The sequence below is a fragment of the Vanessa tameamea genome, chromosome 18, assembly GCF_037043105.1.
Source record: "Vanessa tameamea isolate UH-Manoa-2023 chromosome 18, ilVanTame1 primary haplotype, whole genome shotgun sequence".
Taxonomy (NCBI): Eukaryota; Metazoa; Arthropoda; class Insecta; order Lepidoptera; family Nymphalidae; genus Vanessa; species Vanessa tameamea.
Window position 1 is genome coordinate 2,792,909 of NC_087326.1, and position 16,786 is coordinate 2,809,694.

Sequence of the window (16,786 nt, forward strand, 5' to 3'; positions counted from 1 at the left end):
GTCCACCTACCGTTATCATAAAATATATATGTTATATTTTTCTTGGTGTAAAAAGAGACGTTGTTAACAGCCCCAGTAAGTCAATTAATTAACCGGTATCTTTAACCTCATTCAGAACAATGTCGTAAAGGTTTATTGTCATTAAAGTTGGGACCGTACCCTTTTATTGACGTTTTCAAAGCCACATCCTGGGTTTTATAGTTTGTTTCGTCGGAAAAGACCTCAACATTCTTGTTCCTCAAAAAGTGTGACTATCGAAGAAGAGCGTAACAGTCAGAAAAGATTGTTGAAAACATTTTAAATCCATTCACATAATTGTAACCATTTTATTGGACCCTTCAACTCAAGATACATTCTTTCTAAGTCTTGTTGTTTGGTGGTTATAAAAAATCCCACCAATATAATATATATTTGATAGTGTCAACCTGTATATAGTGTAAGTTCCTTGAGATAGTATCGTTAAAAAGTTTTAAATGAAGCGAACGTTAAGCGTGCTTAAATCACCTACATTACTTCAAGTAGAATAAATGCATTCTAAATAACAGTCGTCCTCGACTAAATTGAAGACTTCACTTTCCATTACACGCAATTTATTCGAGAGGTCTGCTCCATGCGTTGCGACTCTTGACTAGTCATGTGTACTTGTGTGGATAATTATTGAGTACAGCCTTATTTTCTTCTCGCACGCCATTTTTCCGTTAGTTCAATTGAATTCATGTATATTTAAAACTAAAAAAAATATGGATAATTTTTTTATTTATGTATATTATAATGTTAGATATTTCATTTTGTGTATAGAATCTTCCGCGCATCATAAGTTAATACATTATTTTATAACTGGACAAATGAATTTTAATTGTGATTAATAAAGAATTTCTTTGAGTTTTATCTCGATAGTAAATTTTCACGCTTATTTGATTAGATTTTCTAATATTACATTACTTGTTTTGAGTTTAGTGATAAATTAATAAAAAGAATTGATTTTAACGCCGTTTCATTTTTTTTTTGTTTTAATATTGATTTCTATAATATGTATGTATTGATTTCACATGATCAAGACATACGAAGTTCACATCGTAACATCAATAACAATCTAAAACAATGTTTCCATTTGACAGTGATGGCATGGAACGGCACATCCATAAGGCCGTCTGGGTAGGTTTCTTTATCATATCACCGCTAAGCATAAATACTTAGTATTTTAGTGTTCCGGTTGGAAGGGTGAGTGACCCAATGTAACTACAATCACAAGGGTCATAACATCTCAGTTCCTAAAGGTTAGGGCGTAAAGCCTATGTAAGGAAGGGTTAAAAAAAATCGGCGCCAAAGTCTGGGCAGAGGTCACCTCTTACCATCAGTTGGTCAATTTCCCCGTCCTCTTATCTCATAAAAAAATAATGTATGTTGTATATCGTACCACGACCAAAATGTTTTGCAAAATTTCAGTTCAATGGGTTAAATGGAAATTATATACAGTTAAGGTGAAAGAATTGGCACAAAAAAACAATTGAGGTTTAATTGAAGCAACCGCTCGTTCTTGTGAATGAAAAATTTATGAATCTTAATGATAACTTAACGTGTGTGATAACAATTTTATCAACTCGAACTACTAATCTGTTACGTCACAGCGTGGGGTATTCGTTCATGCGTATATTTGATTATTACCAATGTAATAGTCGTCCATGAAAGCGTTTATCACCCCCAAACTACAATTGTTATATTTAATAACTCCCATAGCGTTAACACTATCAATTACACGCTAGATATTTATTGAATCGCCTCCATCGCACCCTCTTTCATCTCTAACATTGAGCTTAATGTACCGATTTAATTAAAAATTATGACATATCTCAGAACCCCTACGCTTACCGTACAATTCTATAGCGTTCTATAATACGCGCGCCCCTATTTTAACCTTGTCTGGTTTCCAGTTTATCGTGATCTGTCCTATATTAAAATTTTGAAAAGAACTATTATATTTCGATGGTTCTCCTAATATTGGACTTTTGTAATAATAACAATTTTGTTCATCACCGCATGAATGAAGGTCATGGAAGCTACGTATATGTCATCTTTTCGATGGTATCATGGTTTTAGTAGGTACGAAATTGAAGGTCAAATTAGCGACGTTGTTTTTTGGTACCGTAGTGATTTTTGTATTTATCTTTGAGTTAAACGCTATGTTATAGCGTTCCACTCGTTGAATGTTTAAATTAAGTACTGTATCTAATGGTTTTTAAATTATGAAAAGGTTTTATATGTAAAGTTTTTCTTAACTATGTGTACAAATTCGGCCTAATTTTTTTTCGAGTTCATTATGGTTAATCATTTTTGATTATCCTTCTTTTTGCTAACGCGGTCATAATCCTTTATTTCACAAACAACAATGTTCAAAAGTCTACAACAACCTCACAAAAATAATATCTAAAATAATATAAAAATTTAATACTTTGGCCGACGTTCCGTCAAAATCGCACCTGTCTGCAGATGCAGCTGCCTGGGAACATGCAGTTTAACTCCAAAACAATGTTTTTGTCTTAATTGTATTAGGGCAAAGTATGAAATGGATAACATACATTGCTAAGTTTAAATTTAAGACAAAAAATTTAGCATGCTTAAATAGTTTGCATTAAAAAAAGACCCGCTAATATTGCCCCCAGTTCAAAACACTCGTATAGTCGCACACAAACATAACCTGTATATTAGAAAGATCTCCTCATATGTAACGTATTCTTAGTAAATAGTCGGTTAATCTCGCTGTACGACCGCGAAGTTTGTCACGAACTAACTCGAATAACTTTTAAATTACAACATTAAACACTGATCGAGAGCTGTGTTTATCGGGTAAACTATTTTAATTCGTAAACGTAATTTTATACGTCTTATCGATATCTGTAACGACCTTTTTGAAATTAATGTAAAAAATTGGCAATATGTATTTATTTTAAATTTGGAACTCGAAAAGGAAGGCATGAATATAATAAAATGTATATAACTAGTAATAACCTGTTCGGTACTGTCCACAAAGAAATGTATTAAAAGTTGTTTTATAAATAAAGTTAGCAATAAAATTTATATTTGTGACTTAACATTTCCTTTCCAACGTATTTAATTTCATCTCTATATGTTTTCTAAGGAAATAATTGAAACTTAATACTGTTGAAATCAAAATGTTCAAAACAACTGAACATTTGATTGAGTATTTGTTGTCGTAACGATTTTTATTGATGACAATTGGTCGTTATTACTGAACCGAATGGGAAAAAACGTTTATTTTAAAGGGCGAGAGACTATTTAATTGTTTTGTGATGGAAGAAAGAGTTTAATGGTCTCAATTCTATAGACTTACCGGACTATAAGCACACGTTTATTGAAGTGCATTTGAATTCTTTCGATAATACATATTGTGTGCGTGTGCGTGTGAATGTTTATACATGTGTGTGTTTTCATTCATTCAAACGAAGAGGTTTATACGTATCGTAATACAGCCATCAATTTTATTGTAAGACAAAAACTCACAACATACTATCATGTGGCTCGGTGGCTATTCATTTAAAAAATATTTATTGCTTTGATTTAAGTGCATTTTTCTTTTTTATTACATTTATGTTTTTACGTAAGAAATATTTTGTGTATTTCGCGTGTTCAGTATCTTAAACTTTACTGCATCACTTAGACAGACATGTTTTTAAGACATGCGTGAAAATGATCAAAAGAGTAGGTATATGTTATCTATGCCAAATCGATGTCGAGGTCCTCTGGCTATCTTTCGGCTTTATGATGAGACCCTGGATACCATCCAGGTCTATAGTAGGTACTCGTCAAGGCAAATCCAACAAGCTCAGACGCGACGCACATATCGTAAATAGATAAGAAGTCCCTATGGCAAATTTGTCTATCTTAAGAGCACTTTCAAGGTACCATATTATTCCAGTGTCACCGAAGTTACATGTTTAATATAATAACAATTACTATTCCACAAATACATGTTTAGGAACAGTTACATGATTGATCTAGGATGTATAGAATAAAGGTCTCTGTATAATATAGTCATCAAACGAAATATCGATCAGATATTGTCTAACCTTTTTTTTTTTTTTTTGTTTAACGAGGAGGAAATGCATTTACGCATGCCGCCCGGTCGGGGGCCGGGACGGGTATGTGGGACTCAACCGGGGCCTAATGCCCCGTGCCAGGGCACGCTGATGCTAATGCCCTGTCCTACCCACTAAAACCATCCTCGGGTTTCCACCATGCCGCCGAGTGGTGAGGCAACGGGATCGCCAAGGGCATGCAACCGCGACCCCACCAGCGGCAGCCGCCGTAAGGCGGCTGAATATTCATGGAAAGCGCGCCTAGTGCGCGCCTTCCCCCTCATCCTCCACGTGGGAATGTGGCGAACTCCCCCGAGTCCGCCACTGGAGGCTGGGCGTCAACGAAGCTGACGCCCTGCGGCGGATAAGATGGTAGGCTCCGCCGCTGACCGCCGGTGTAAAACACCTGGGAGGCTCGAGTAGCGAGCCCTCCCACTCCCTCCTAGCCAACGAGGCCACTCACATGGTCCGCCCTGACGCCGATCAGGGACGTACCAGGAGCGGCCCCGCGGCATCCCTCCCGCCAGTCTTAGCCGCGGCCGACGAGCAAGCTCAAGCCGGCCCCGTTGCCCAGGGTACACCACGAGGAGGTGACTGACATGTACCCCAGATATTGTCTAACCTAGCTCAGCTCTGACGAAAGTTGAAATAATCGAATATTGCAATAGAGCCTAAGGTAAGTTAGGTACCGAAACGATTTGTAAAAAACATAATTATCAGATAAATTTTTGCCAACATTGTAATAAAAGTTGACTGCAATAAATGCGTTTGACAAAGCAAAACATTGCAATTTAGAATGATATGTTGATTCAGCGATCTCGCCTTACGTGTTGACATTTGACAAGGAACCGATCTGTCTGTTCGTGAAACGGGAATTTCGTACATATATAAGCTACAATTTATATTATAATCAATAATAGCGTGATATGCAGATATGTTTTTTAATGAGTATGCGCTAGTATGATTTAAGCGATAGCATATAAATGTATGTAATATCAGATTACAGTTTTTGTGTAATATCGGACAAACAATATAAAAAATTACATACATTACATTACATACATTAACAGCCTATAAACTTCCCACCACTGGGAGGGAGCTTTTAGGAGAAGGTTCTTCGAGCATATTCCACCACGCTGCTCCAATGCAGGTTGGTGGAATTCACATATGGCAAAATTTCGTTGAAATTAGACACATGCAGGTTTTGGACAAATTAAGCACATGAAAATTCAGTGGTGTTTGCCTGGGTTTGAAGCCAAAATCATCGGTTAAGATGCATGCGTTCTAACCACTGGACCACCTCGGATCAATAAAAATAAATAAAAATACTTTATTCGAAATAACAGCTTTGATACAACAATGCTTGTGGTTGAGGCCTCCTTGACCAAGAATAGCCTATTAAATGACCCCGCCCTTCCATAACGAGACGTATACAATTTATTACTATTGTACTGTACACGTACATTCGACTTTTTAGTAAGTATATCTAAGTGTATATATTAAATACTACATTAATACAAATATTTTATATGTTTATAATATAAATTTTACAACAACCAGTATTAGTGGTACACGAATTACTACTTGATTACAACCACAGGCTTAAGTAGGCTAGATACCACAAGCCGTCACTCCGAACGTATCTAAAGTTGACGCTACACATACATATGTATGTATATGTTCAATACCGCTGGTGTCAAATAATGCTACTAATGATTTAACGTTCAAAAAGTTGTTTGGACCTTTTTGAATATTTCTGAACGAATGGTTATATATTTATTTACGAATATAAATACAGGTACAAGCGACATAACAGCTTAGTTCCTAATATTGGGGGGGAATAGGCGATGTGATAAGGAATGGTTAATATTTGTTATGGCGCCATTGTCTATGACCGGTGCCGACCACTTACCATCAGGAGGCTCATTTACTCTGCTTACCTATACCATAAAAAATGTTTTTTTTTTGTTGATTGAAGCCACAAATTTGTATTGTGTAATACAGTTACTGACTGTTTCGTTGAATAAGCACTTTTATATGTAGTTCTGTGTTTACGTACGTAGAAAGCCGGAACTGTTCTTTAGTTATTATCCATGTGCAAAATGTTTTTGTTCTTTACACGTTTTCAAAATACCAACTTTGATTACAAGAAGGTCTAATCCACACTCAATTATATCGATCGCAAAGGTTGATATTATCGCCTTACTCGATTCAGCGATTGTAATCGATTTTATGAACAAGGTTGTTAATCAGATGAAATAACAAATTAATGATTTGATTATGTATTTTAAGAAATTAATTGCTAATGAATTTAATATATAGATATACCAAACGGCAAACAAACAATCCCAAATGTATGAATTTAAATTTACTATCTTTTCTGCAGCTCTCGGTATTTTCCAGAATCTCGAAGAATATTTCTTACGATCGCTAGTTTCATTTTTAATTAAAGTGATGCATTTATGTTTAATTATAAAAACCAAACGAGTGTGTACCGACCCTAATATTCAATCTGGGTCAACGAAACAAAACATTCGTATTATTTACGAAAGTAAGCATATTGTTGTGACTGTCAAATAAACCAAGAGTTTGTTTTAGGAATTTGAATTTCATAAACCGAAAATAAATTTAAAAACATTGAACAGACTGTAATTGTCTCATTGATGGGCTAAGGCATCCCCTCCCTTTGAAGATAAAGTTTTGAGCTAATACCAGCATTCCGCTGCCATAAATATATTTAAGACGAACTTTTACAGTGGATTTTTCGCAACTGTAATATAACTATAGTAAGTGTAACAGCTATTTAATATCACCCAGCTAGACCTGCTTTATTGCTAAAGAGGTGTGTAGATTATCACATCATTCAGGTATAAATAGCATATAAATTCATCAATCCTTATTCATGTCATATCTGAAAAATGATGTACAAACAATGTTTTCCAACGCATAGCAGTTTCTTCGCTGTTTCTCTTTATCACCAATCAATACTATAATATGCTAATAATAATAATATATGTAGATATATCTGTTCGTAATATTACCAGTATAATCGTTCAATAAAACCTGACACGGTTTAAATGAGCCATTAAGCATCCGGGTAGCCATTGTTACCGTCAATGGATTTACTGCCTTATTTTTCATCTGTGAATGCATGATCAACTTATGGATTACCTTCTCGACTTCGTGTACATGGATCCTCGATCGACTACCAAGTAGGTAATTCATAAAGCCGCAGATCCCGAGGTCTTTGTTTCAAACTCCAATTCAAACTAATAAAAAAATTATTCGGTTTGTTCGTGAAAAATGCCAGTGTTGATACTCCAACGCCTTGGAAAACACGTGAAACTCGGTCCTGCTCGTGAACTCATCGGATTATGAGTGAAGGAATAGAAGTCACTTGTGTTTGCACACACACAAATGTATGCAACTCGAATACTCGAGTACACTTGAATGTCCCGTGCAGATGTTTATGTGTAGGGTTTATATGCCTCGAGAATTCCCGCCGTAAGCGACTTTAGTCAGGAAGACACCGTAACATAGGATAACCCCCCTATTCAAAGAAGACAACTGACACGTATTTTGACACAATATCCCATTTTAAGGAATTGGCTTACTGGTCCTAGGTACCAACCTATCAGAACTTTTTAGAGAGAATATATTTAATTACTTGTCCATCACCTAAACAAATTCTAGGTCAAATTTTGTTAGTAAATTTGAAACCAATTCTAGCCGAACTATAGAGCTGAAATTTAGAACATTCTTTTGGTCCTGATGACAATATAATTTAGTATATTAAATACATGTATATAAGTTTATCGAGCTACGTCTCTTTTGTGTTTTATAGTTATTTTTTAATTTGTAACAGAAAGACGAACGACAAGTAGGCCACCTGGCTGACCTATAGACGTTGCCAATGTAAGAAATAGAAATCATTTACTACGCCAAAAAATAGGCATGGAATACCATGACATCTAAGATGTTATATCCCGGGCTCACTCAGCCGTCAAACCAGAACAATAATACAAGTAGTATTTGGCGGAAGAGTAACTGTTGAGTGGTTCCTACCCAGAAGGGTTTGCACGAAGTCCTGATCGTAGATTTGATCTTGACCTATTATTTTCTAGTCTACCAAAGTTAGTTAAATAATTACTTAAAGTCGCTTTTTATAATTACAGAAGACTACATAAATCCGCTTAGTTGAAGATGAAAGCCCATATAGTGATACAAAATATAGAAAAAACTATTTAATGTTAAATTGGTTCAAGTTTGATTCATACCAAACTTCATCAAATTCGGTTCAGCGATTTAGCCGTGAAAGCGTAACAGATAGACAGATAAAGAAATAGATAGAGTTACTTTCGCATTTATAATATTTGTATAGATAAAATTGAATAACAGCAACGCAAACACATAAATTATTAACTTCAAATAGAATGTTATTATAGGTCTATTAAATCGAGACACGACATCATCTGCTCGCTATCTAAGAGACGATTTTACGATTGGTTTTATCTCGGCTATATCTCGAACCAGTTCCGAGCCTCCGGGCTTCTTGTATCAATGCAGGTATATTACTTGTCAACGACGTGTTATGATTGAACGAAGCGGTTGATAATTTTCATATTCCAGCTTGAGATTATTATATGTAGGAAATTGGAAAATATTAGATTTGATTTTAAGTATATTTCATGAATATGATATATGAATTGTTTTATATTTATATGTATTTTGTACGAGAACTTTAATAGCAGCTCATACATAATCAACTGCTGATCGAAGTACTTTTCTGTGGGTTAAGGATTTCGAACCAATACCGCCACGCAAATATATGACGAAATGTCATCTAATGTATGCTAGTTTTGTTTCCGAGTGTTACCTTTACCACCGAGAATGAGATAAACTTTATTAAATAAATACTAAATCACGTGACAACTTAACGGTACTTACCATAACTTAAACACGCGAACTCCGGTTAAGAACCAGTAGTTCTCTATTGGGACATGTCTGCTTTTATTAGAGAAATTTCAATATTTTGACAGAATTAAAATTCTTCGACGGAAAATCCCTATTAATCCCTATCTCTCTGGATATAAGGTTTCATATCTAGCCACTAGATTAATGAGGCGGTCAGAAAATATACACCAAAGGTACAGGCAACGTTTGGAGATTTGATTTTATTAAACAAAACTTAAATGTAAGAGTACATATTCAATATAATAGTAACAATGCCTCGTGATTTCAACGAATTCACAGAGCCCTAGGGGGGATCAGGTCTGACTATGAAATTGCACGCCTGATTGTAAGTGCCACAATATTTTCACAGACAATCTGTCCGCGAGCGTATTTCCGCATCATTATTGTTGTTTTATTATCCGTCGTGATTTGTAAATTCACTGTAGCTTACTTTGTTTCACAGAAAGCCAGATTTATTAAACAAATATATAAAACCTCTTTTTCTTAAAGTGGTATAAAACTAATTGGCTTTTCACGTCTGACTGTTTGTTCTCTAACTTCTCTAGATTAAAGGTTAAATAAGCTAGCTTCTATGCCAAAAAGACTGCAGTCTTACTATATATAAATAACAAACTGTCTCATACGGTTTTGCAAAGGAATCCAACTGTCTTTAATTTTGTACATTAACAATTTAAATGTTATCGTATTGGATAGCATTAGCACCATTTAAATCATTCTACATTCGTGACGTCTCGTGTTTCTAGTTCAATAAACGTAAGTTTAATATCGCGTACATCACAATACGCGTACGTCACATATCGCGAGATGATTTGCCTCGGTCACGTTCCTGGCGAATCAATTTAGCTCCGGCACGAACATAAGATTATACCTAGCTACGATATCGTTGATTTGTAGGAATATAAAGAGAAATTTATTTATATTGTATTAGCAGTCCCGTAGGGAGACACGCGTGGTGTTTTTCTAAAAAAAATGATTATTCAGGTATGAAGGGAAATAATTGCTTGAAATTTATACTGATATCAGAAAGAGCTGTTTCGAAATAGTCCTATTATATATTTCAACGATGCTTAGTTTTTAATAAACAGGAATTCATTAAAATCTGATTAAAAGAAGATACTTTTTTCTATAATCAATCATTTCCAGTAAATATTTAATTAATAAAAGAAAACATCGATTTACAATTACTACATCAAAAGGTTAATTTTAATCGTCTTTTTATTTCAAGGCGATTTCTCTTCAACACAATAATGGCATATTAGTAAAAATGTCAAGGGAAATATATAAAAAGATTTAATACTGTAAACTCAAAACAACGTAATTTACCTTGTAGCTTTTACGAAATCGCCTCTGATCGCCTTCCAAGATATTGAGAGGGTAATGTTAGTTTAAACAATAAATAATATTACAATAAACAAAACGAGACGCTTAGCGCTTAACTAAAAGATCGTGCTTAAAATATGCATTGTAAAATATAAATCTATACACAACAATGTTTATTGGCTTTTATGAAGATCTATGTTCCTATAAACTAAGCACCTGTGCGTACTATACGTGTATCGAGGTACGTGAAGGTTGTTTTACGTGTCATTTTTCTAATGTTCATTAAATTCAAAACTTGTAGTCGAGGATCGTGACCAATCATTAATAAATACAAGGGCCTTCAGTGAATGTATAAAAAGTTTTATTTGTAATAGTTTATGCATATATATTTAATAAATTTCTTACATTTTTACAGTGAAGCTTCTATTAATTCTTTGAAAAATGTTTAGTTATCGTTCGAATGTGTTTGTTGATCTATTTATATTCGTATTGGAATTACAATAGCACCTAGTTGTCGAAAATGAAAATTGAAATTGGCCCTAATATACTAAAAGATGCCAATATAGATTTTTTTTTTATTTTAAGTGTACTAATTGCGTGCAAATTGGATTAAATGTTTTGACACTTGCTTACGTGAAATATAAATAAAATTTACTGTTATGTCGCTTGTAATATATGTCTTTGTAAAAGATTACATAATATTTCCTGCGTATTTTTTTCTGCATAATCATTTCAATATAATATTTGCATATTTGTTTAATTTCTGATGTATTATCTAAATTATACCAAAATAAAACCTTAAACAAAGAAACAACGTTATATATTCAAATAAACTATAATTTTTAAACAAACGTTGATAACAAGATTCTTAACATTTGTTATGTGAGATCGCTTAATCAATTTAAAAGGTCAAAAGTATCATAAATAATATATTGTAAATCATGTGGAACTCTACTTGTCCTTCATTCCTTGTGAAATTACTTGCCTAAGGCTCCCCAGTCAGCCTCGCTGACCGCGTAATTACTAAATTACACCGGCTTAGTATGCAAAACGCGAAAAATAAATATTTATCCAGTTTATAAAGGCAACAGATCGTTATAACCGCCAATTTTGGTATAAAACCGATTATCGACTATATGAAACTTGTTTCCGATGATGGACCTGATTCAATGATTGACGTATGGCCAATGATGAAAGATTGTATAATAACAAGGTAAGGCATGTAAACAATGGTATGATTAATATTAAAAAGAAAAGGAATATTGAAGTATTCGAATGAGGTTTCATATATTTTTTTAATTTATTATTAAAAGGCCAACGATCAAATAGGTAGCAGTCTAAATAAACATTGATACTGTAGATGTTGATTTAGTAGCCCTTATCAATATTGTCATAGGATCAAATTTTGCTGTTATATCACACTAGTTTAACCATCTTAAAATAGAGATATATAAGATATGTTGTTTAGCGGTATACCAATTATTCTTGAGAGTCTACACTTAAAGACCTACTGAATCAATCCACCTGTAATGTTATATAATAAGTTAAAGTCCGATGAAACGAGTTTAAATTTAAAATTGATTTAAATACATTTTCTCAAAAATTATTTTAGCTGATACAACAAATGAGACGGTATCATTACATGAAAACTTGTATCGAATATGTCTCGAGGCGTAGCGGCAATCAGTCAAATAAACAACGTGGAGCGCTTTGACCGTAAAAAAAAATAATAATTGTCTGACAATTTACAACCGGTTATGATACAGAAGATGATTGGCGTGTACTCGTCAAGAATGTTTTGCAGAATGGCTTATAATTTTATAGCTAGTATTTGCATTTAAAATTACGCATGGAGTTTTAATATCGGGAGTTAAATAGCAATTCATAGGTTATCGCCTATTTTATTCAATACGATTTAGCAATCAGTTTGTGGTTGAAAGGAAACGGCATGAGCAAATGTGTCGTAATGTAATGACCATTAAAGTACCACTTACAACTGATTACAGATATATATTTTCTCTAGCAAGTGCTAATTTTGTAAGATTTGATATGCAACTTTATGATTAATGTATTAAGCAATCAAATTATTAACGTTTGTGTTAATAAAGTTTACTGAAGGTGAAAGATCAAATATGCTTGTCACGTCAATTGTTTAAATTTTATGCGGGTGAAAGCGAAGCCTAGCTTCTTATGTACTAGTATTATAACCTTCTTTGAAATGCGCTTTATCTTCTAGTATAAGTTTTATGTATTTCGGTTTAGTAGTTTTTTCCAATCAGGTATTACAAAAAATAGTCCCTTTAGTAATATTGTATGTTGTATAGATATTTGCCTCGATTGTTTAGTTTAGTATCTTATAAGGTAAGTGGGTCCTGAGATCCTCGACTCATCCATCAGTTACGAGTTTTAAACAAAGAAATTGTCAATAACAATGGCCTGATCTCTGGTTTATAATACTTTAGGATTGTGAAAGCGAAGGAGCAGAAAAGATGATAATAATATATTGATTATGTTTACGCACACATGTCGGCGTTTACTCGAAATTGAACCCGTGACCGAATTTCGTTCAGAAGAACCTTACCGTCAATGATATATCGCTTTTTTAAACAGAATTATTACGATAATCCATCATAACCTATAACTATTTTAATGCCATTATGTTGACATTGTGTTGTGTACAATATTAACCGACATCATAAATCGTCTTGATTTTGCATGAACTACATTGCTAAGAATAAATTTACCTTTTTCAATAACAGTTATTACCTTTGATATTTAATTTTTTATTGAAAGTATTATAATGTCGTAATATTATTCTCCTCGTCGACAGGTATGTAAGCCGGATATTGACTGCGCTCTGCCGGAGAATAAATGGCGGTATATTGAGAAGTTCACTTGCCTCGGAACTGATGATAAGCTGAAGAAGGAGATGAGATTGTCTTTCCCGAGTGGACATTCCTCTTTCTCCGCGTATACCATGTTCTACTTTGCGGTAAGTTATTTAATAATACAATTTAAATAAGTGTTTTGTTTAAGTATCTATTTAGTTCCAAAGATAGAGGCACTTATCACAAAGAATACAAACCTGAAGAGGATTATACGTCTTCAGTACAATTTCCCTTTCTAAAGGTGAAAAGTTTTTTTTAATTCGAGACTAGATGGCCCAGTGGTTAGAACATGTTGACCTTAAACGATGATTGCGGGCTTAACCCAGACAAGCACCGATGAATTTTCATGTGTAATTTGTTTGTCATTCATCTCATGTCATTTTTGCTCGTTGTGTCTTGAAAAACACGAGGATTTTTGCGTCTGCAATGTGTCAGACATTAATCTGCCACATTTCTATCCACCAACGCTCACATCAATCTCCAAACCTTCTCCTCAAATGAAGAGGTCCTAAACTAGCAGATTACTCGATTCGATTATAGAGGCTGTTACAATCGAACCGAGTAAATTGTCGTTCCCTTTCACGCACTTAGACAAATAATCAAATTGTATTTTTATAAAAAAAAAACTATTTAAAGCAGCTAGACAGTAAGTTACGTTATAAATGTTGTGCATATCTGTAATTAAAAGTATATTAATTCTGTTCATTATCTTAATGATTTATAATTTTAAGCGTTCTACTTTTCATCGTTATCAAATTACATTAACTGTATTTGAACACACTTGCCCATGCCCCGTAGCGGTTCTGACACATGCTCCCCTATAACTTCTTAGCGTGGCGGTATTTGTTCCACCCCAATAATTACCCTATGAATACATAAACGGAGATGTGTCGATCATTCAATCAATTACTTCGGTCTGTTATATCTTACATATTAATAGCGTAAACCGATTTTTGTCCTCGTGTAAAATTTATTTAAGAAATAAGCATGATTTTTGTAATTAATTCTCTTTGAATAAACTGTCGCGAATCAAATAAAAATTTACGGTTCCCTTTTTCTATTCCAGATGTATCTTCACAAACGCTTCACATGGCGTGGTTCGAAGCTCCTGCGCCACGGTATCCAGTTCGTCTTGATAATGATGGCGTGGTACACGGTGATGACTCGAGTGTCCGACTACAAACACCACTGGAGTGACGTGCTCGCGGGCTTCAGCATTGGGCTCATATACGCTGCTGTTGTGGTAAGTTCTAACTGCTAAAACCATTCATACATATATATTTTTAACTAGTTGTTGCCTACGGCTTCGCTCTAGTTTTAGGGCTTGGTTGTCAGGTGCTAGGCATAAAAAGTAGCCTATGTCTTTCGTTGGAGTTCAAAGCTAGCTTCATATCAAATTTTATCAAATTAAATTCAGTTGTTTGGCCTTGAAAGAGGAACAGACAGACGTATAGAGTTACTTTTGCATTTATAATATTAGTATAGATAATCAAAAGAGGAAAATAATTTACCTACGCTGGAGTGCCAAGATGAGCATGTCGCTGATGGTAATCTAAATTTAAGACAAAGTCAAAAGAGCCAGCTGATACTGCTGCTAATTGCTGAGTACTACCGTACATTGCCGCTTGAATAATTATTGAATTACATGTAATGATTTTTTTTTTCTGGCTTTTATTTGTATGTTATGATTCCACTTTTTGACTTACACTTCTAACCAGGACATGACCTAACATTATTTAGATTCATTACTACAATACATTTACAACAAACAATATGCATAGTAATTTATGTGTAGAAGAGATATATACAATATATAATTACATCGGTTGTTCTGAATTAAATCACTTTAAGGGATAAGCATGCGTTTTATATTTAGTTATTAGTTTGACGACCTCCGTGGTCGAGTAGTGTGTACACCGGTTGTCATGGGTACGCCACTCCGAGGTCTCGGGTTCGATTCCCGGCCGAGTCGATGTAGAAAAAGTTCATTAGTTTTCTATGTTGTCTTGGGTTTGGGTGTTTGTGGTACCTTCGTTACTTCTGATTTTCCATAACACAAGTGCTTTAGCTACTTACATTGGGATCAGAGTAATGTATCTGATGTTGTCCAATATTTATTTATAACTGAAACGTGTATTTTAGTAAGCAGAATACTCAAGTTATTTTGTGCTTTTTTGTATCCAATTTATATCAGATACAACTATTGCGACTTTCATCTAAATTTGCTAAATAAAAAAAATATTAACAGACACATACTTGTATAATAAATTTTATTGTATTCCACAGTTCACTTTCATATCCGATCTCCGCAAGACGCCGCGCAGACAGACAGTCAACCACCACGACAACGAGCTGACCACCAACGGCAACACACGGTCAGCAACCGGGTGGAATGTTTGACACTCCCCCGACTCCCGCAGCTCGTTGAGCGAGGAGCCATGACCACCGAACGTGTCATGGATATCCCATGAATACATGGACTTGTAACGAAATTGCTTACGTAAGCATTTTCCATTTTTTTACACATAAAAGTGAGACAGTGGTCATTTTGAACTATTTGGTATTCGATAACTTGTGAATGACGCATGAATAACAAATTCGGATGCGTCCCGTTTGTCATTTGACAGCTAATGTCAAAATGTTTTGACATTAGCCGTCAAAAACAAAAATAAAATATCGGACTGTGACAACTTAAAACTGTTTACAGATAAATATTATCGTTATACAACTTAAAACAAATATTATTAAAGCGTTACTACAAATAAATTATTTTATCCAAATATTTGAACTAAAAACGAAATGACGTAAAATGCAACGTAAAATATACTTATGTATGTATATTATTTGATTAGAAATATATTCTAAATAATTTGTTCCGTAAGGGGTGCGTTCGGGCAAGATCGGTCAGACCGTACGGATCGAATATCGAGATGATACGACTAGTTTTTATACGTTGTTCTCCAGCCTATAGAAGTGCTTTTAGAAGCTCGTATTGCCTGGAGAACAAAATCAATAAAAAATGTCTCGAAACAGTTGGAAACCGATTTTACCCCAACTCACTCTATATACGAACTTATTACATATATGTGAGTAGTAAATAATTATAAAATGTTATCTTATATAGTTACAACTAAAAGAATACAATACATCAAAAATGACTAAACTTGAAAATGGACGTGAACAAAAATGGTCCAATATATCTTAGAACTGTATCGTACTTGTTAAAGCCATTTAGAGGTGTTTCGTTAAAAATTCGTTCATCTCTTTCTGTCTTTATAACTTCCACATTCGAGAGAATAAGACATGATGCAGTTTATCCAATCGCACCCTAAATAACTTTTATTTATTTAGCGATAAACGTACTACAGTAGAGTCCCGCTAAGACTAGATAGAAACTAACGCAATATCATAAAATATATTCTTTAATCTATGCCGTCTGGATTTATCTGATTTTCGGAAAATCATCGTCTAGATTAGCGGGACCATATTAATTTTAGTATTTCGATATTT

The 16,786-nt window shown here is 34.2% G+C and overlaps 2 protein-coding genes across 2 annotated transcripts in view; both read left to right on the forward strand.

Annotated features, from left to right (window-relative positions):
• The window catches only part of LOC113400192 (putative phosphatidate phosphatase), an 89,013-nt gene extending 72,901 nt beyond the window's left edge, over positions 1–16,112 (forward strand). Inside the window, exons 4-6 of the mRNA XM_026639672.2 lie at positions 13,219–13,380; positions 14,343–14,519; positions 15,563–16,112. Of these exons, the coding sequence (XP_026495457.2) occupies positions 13,219–13,380; positions 14,343–14,519; positions 15,563–15,676 (453 nt within the window). The 3' untranslated portion in view covers positions 15,677–16,112. The remainder of the gene's footprint in view (positions 1–13,218; positions 13,381–14,342; positions 14,520–15,562) is intronic.
• The window catches only part of LOC113400186 (putative leucine-rich repeat-containing protein DDB_G0290503), a 364,402-nt gene that overhangs the window by 171,038 nt on the left and 176,578 nt on the right, over positions 1–16,786 (forward strand). The gene's annotated exons all lie outside the window — the stretch shown is intronic.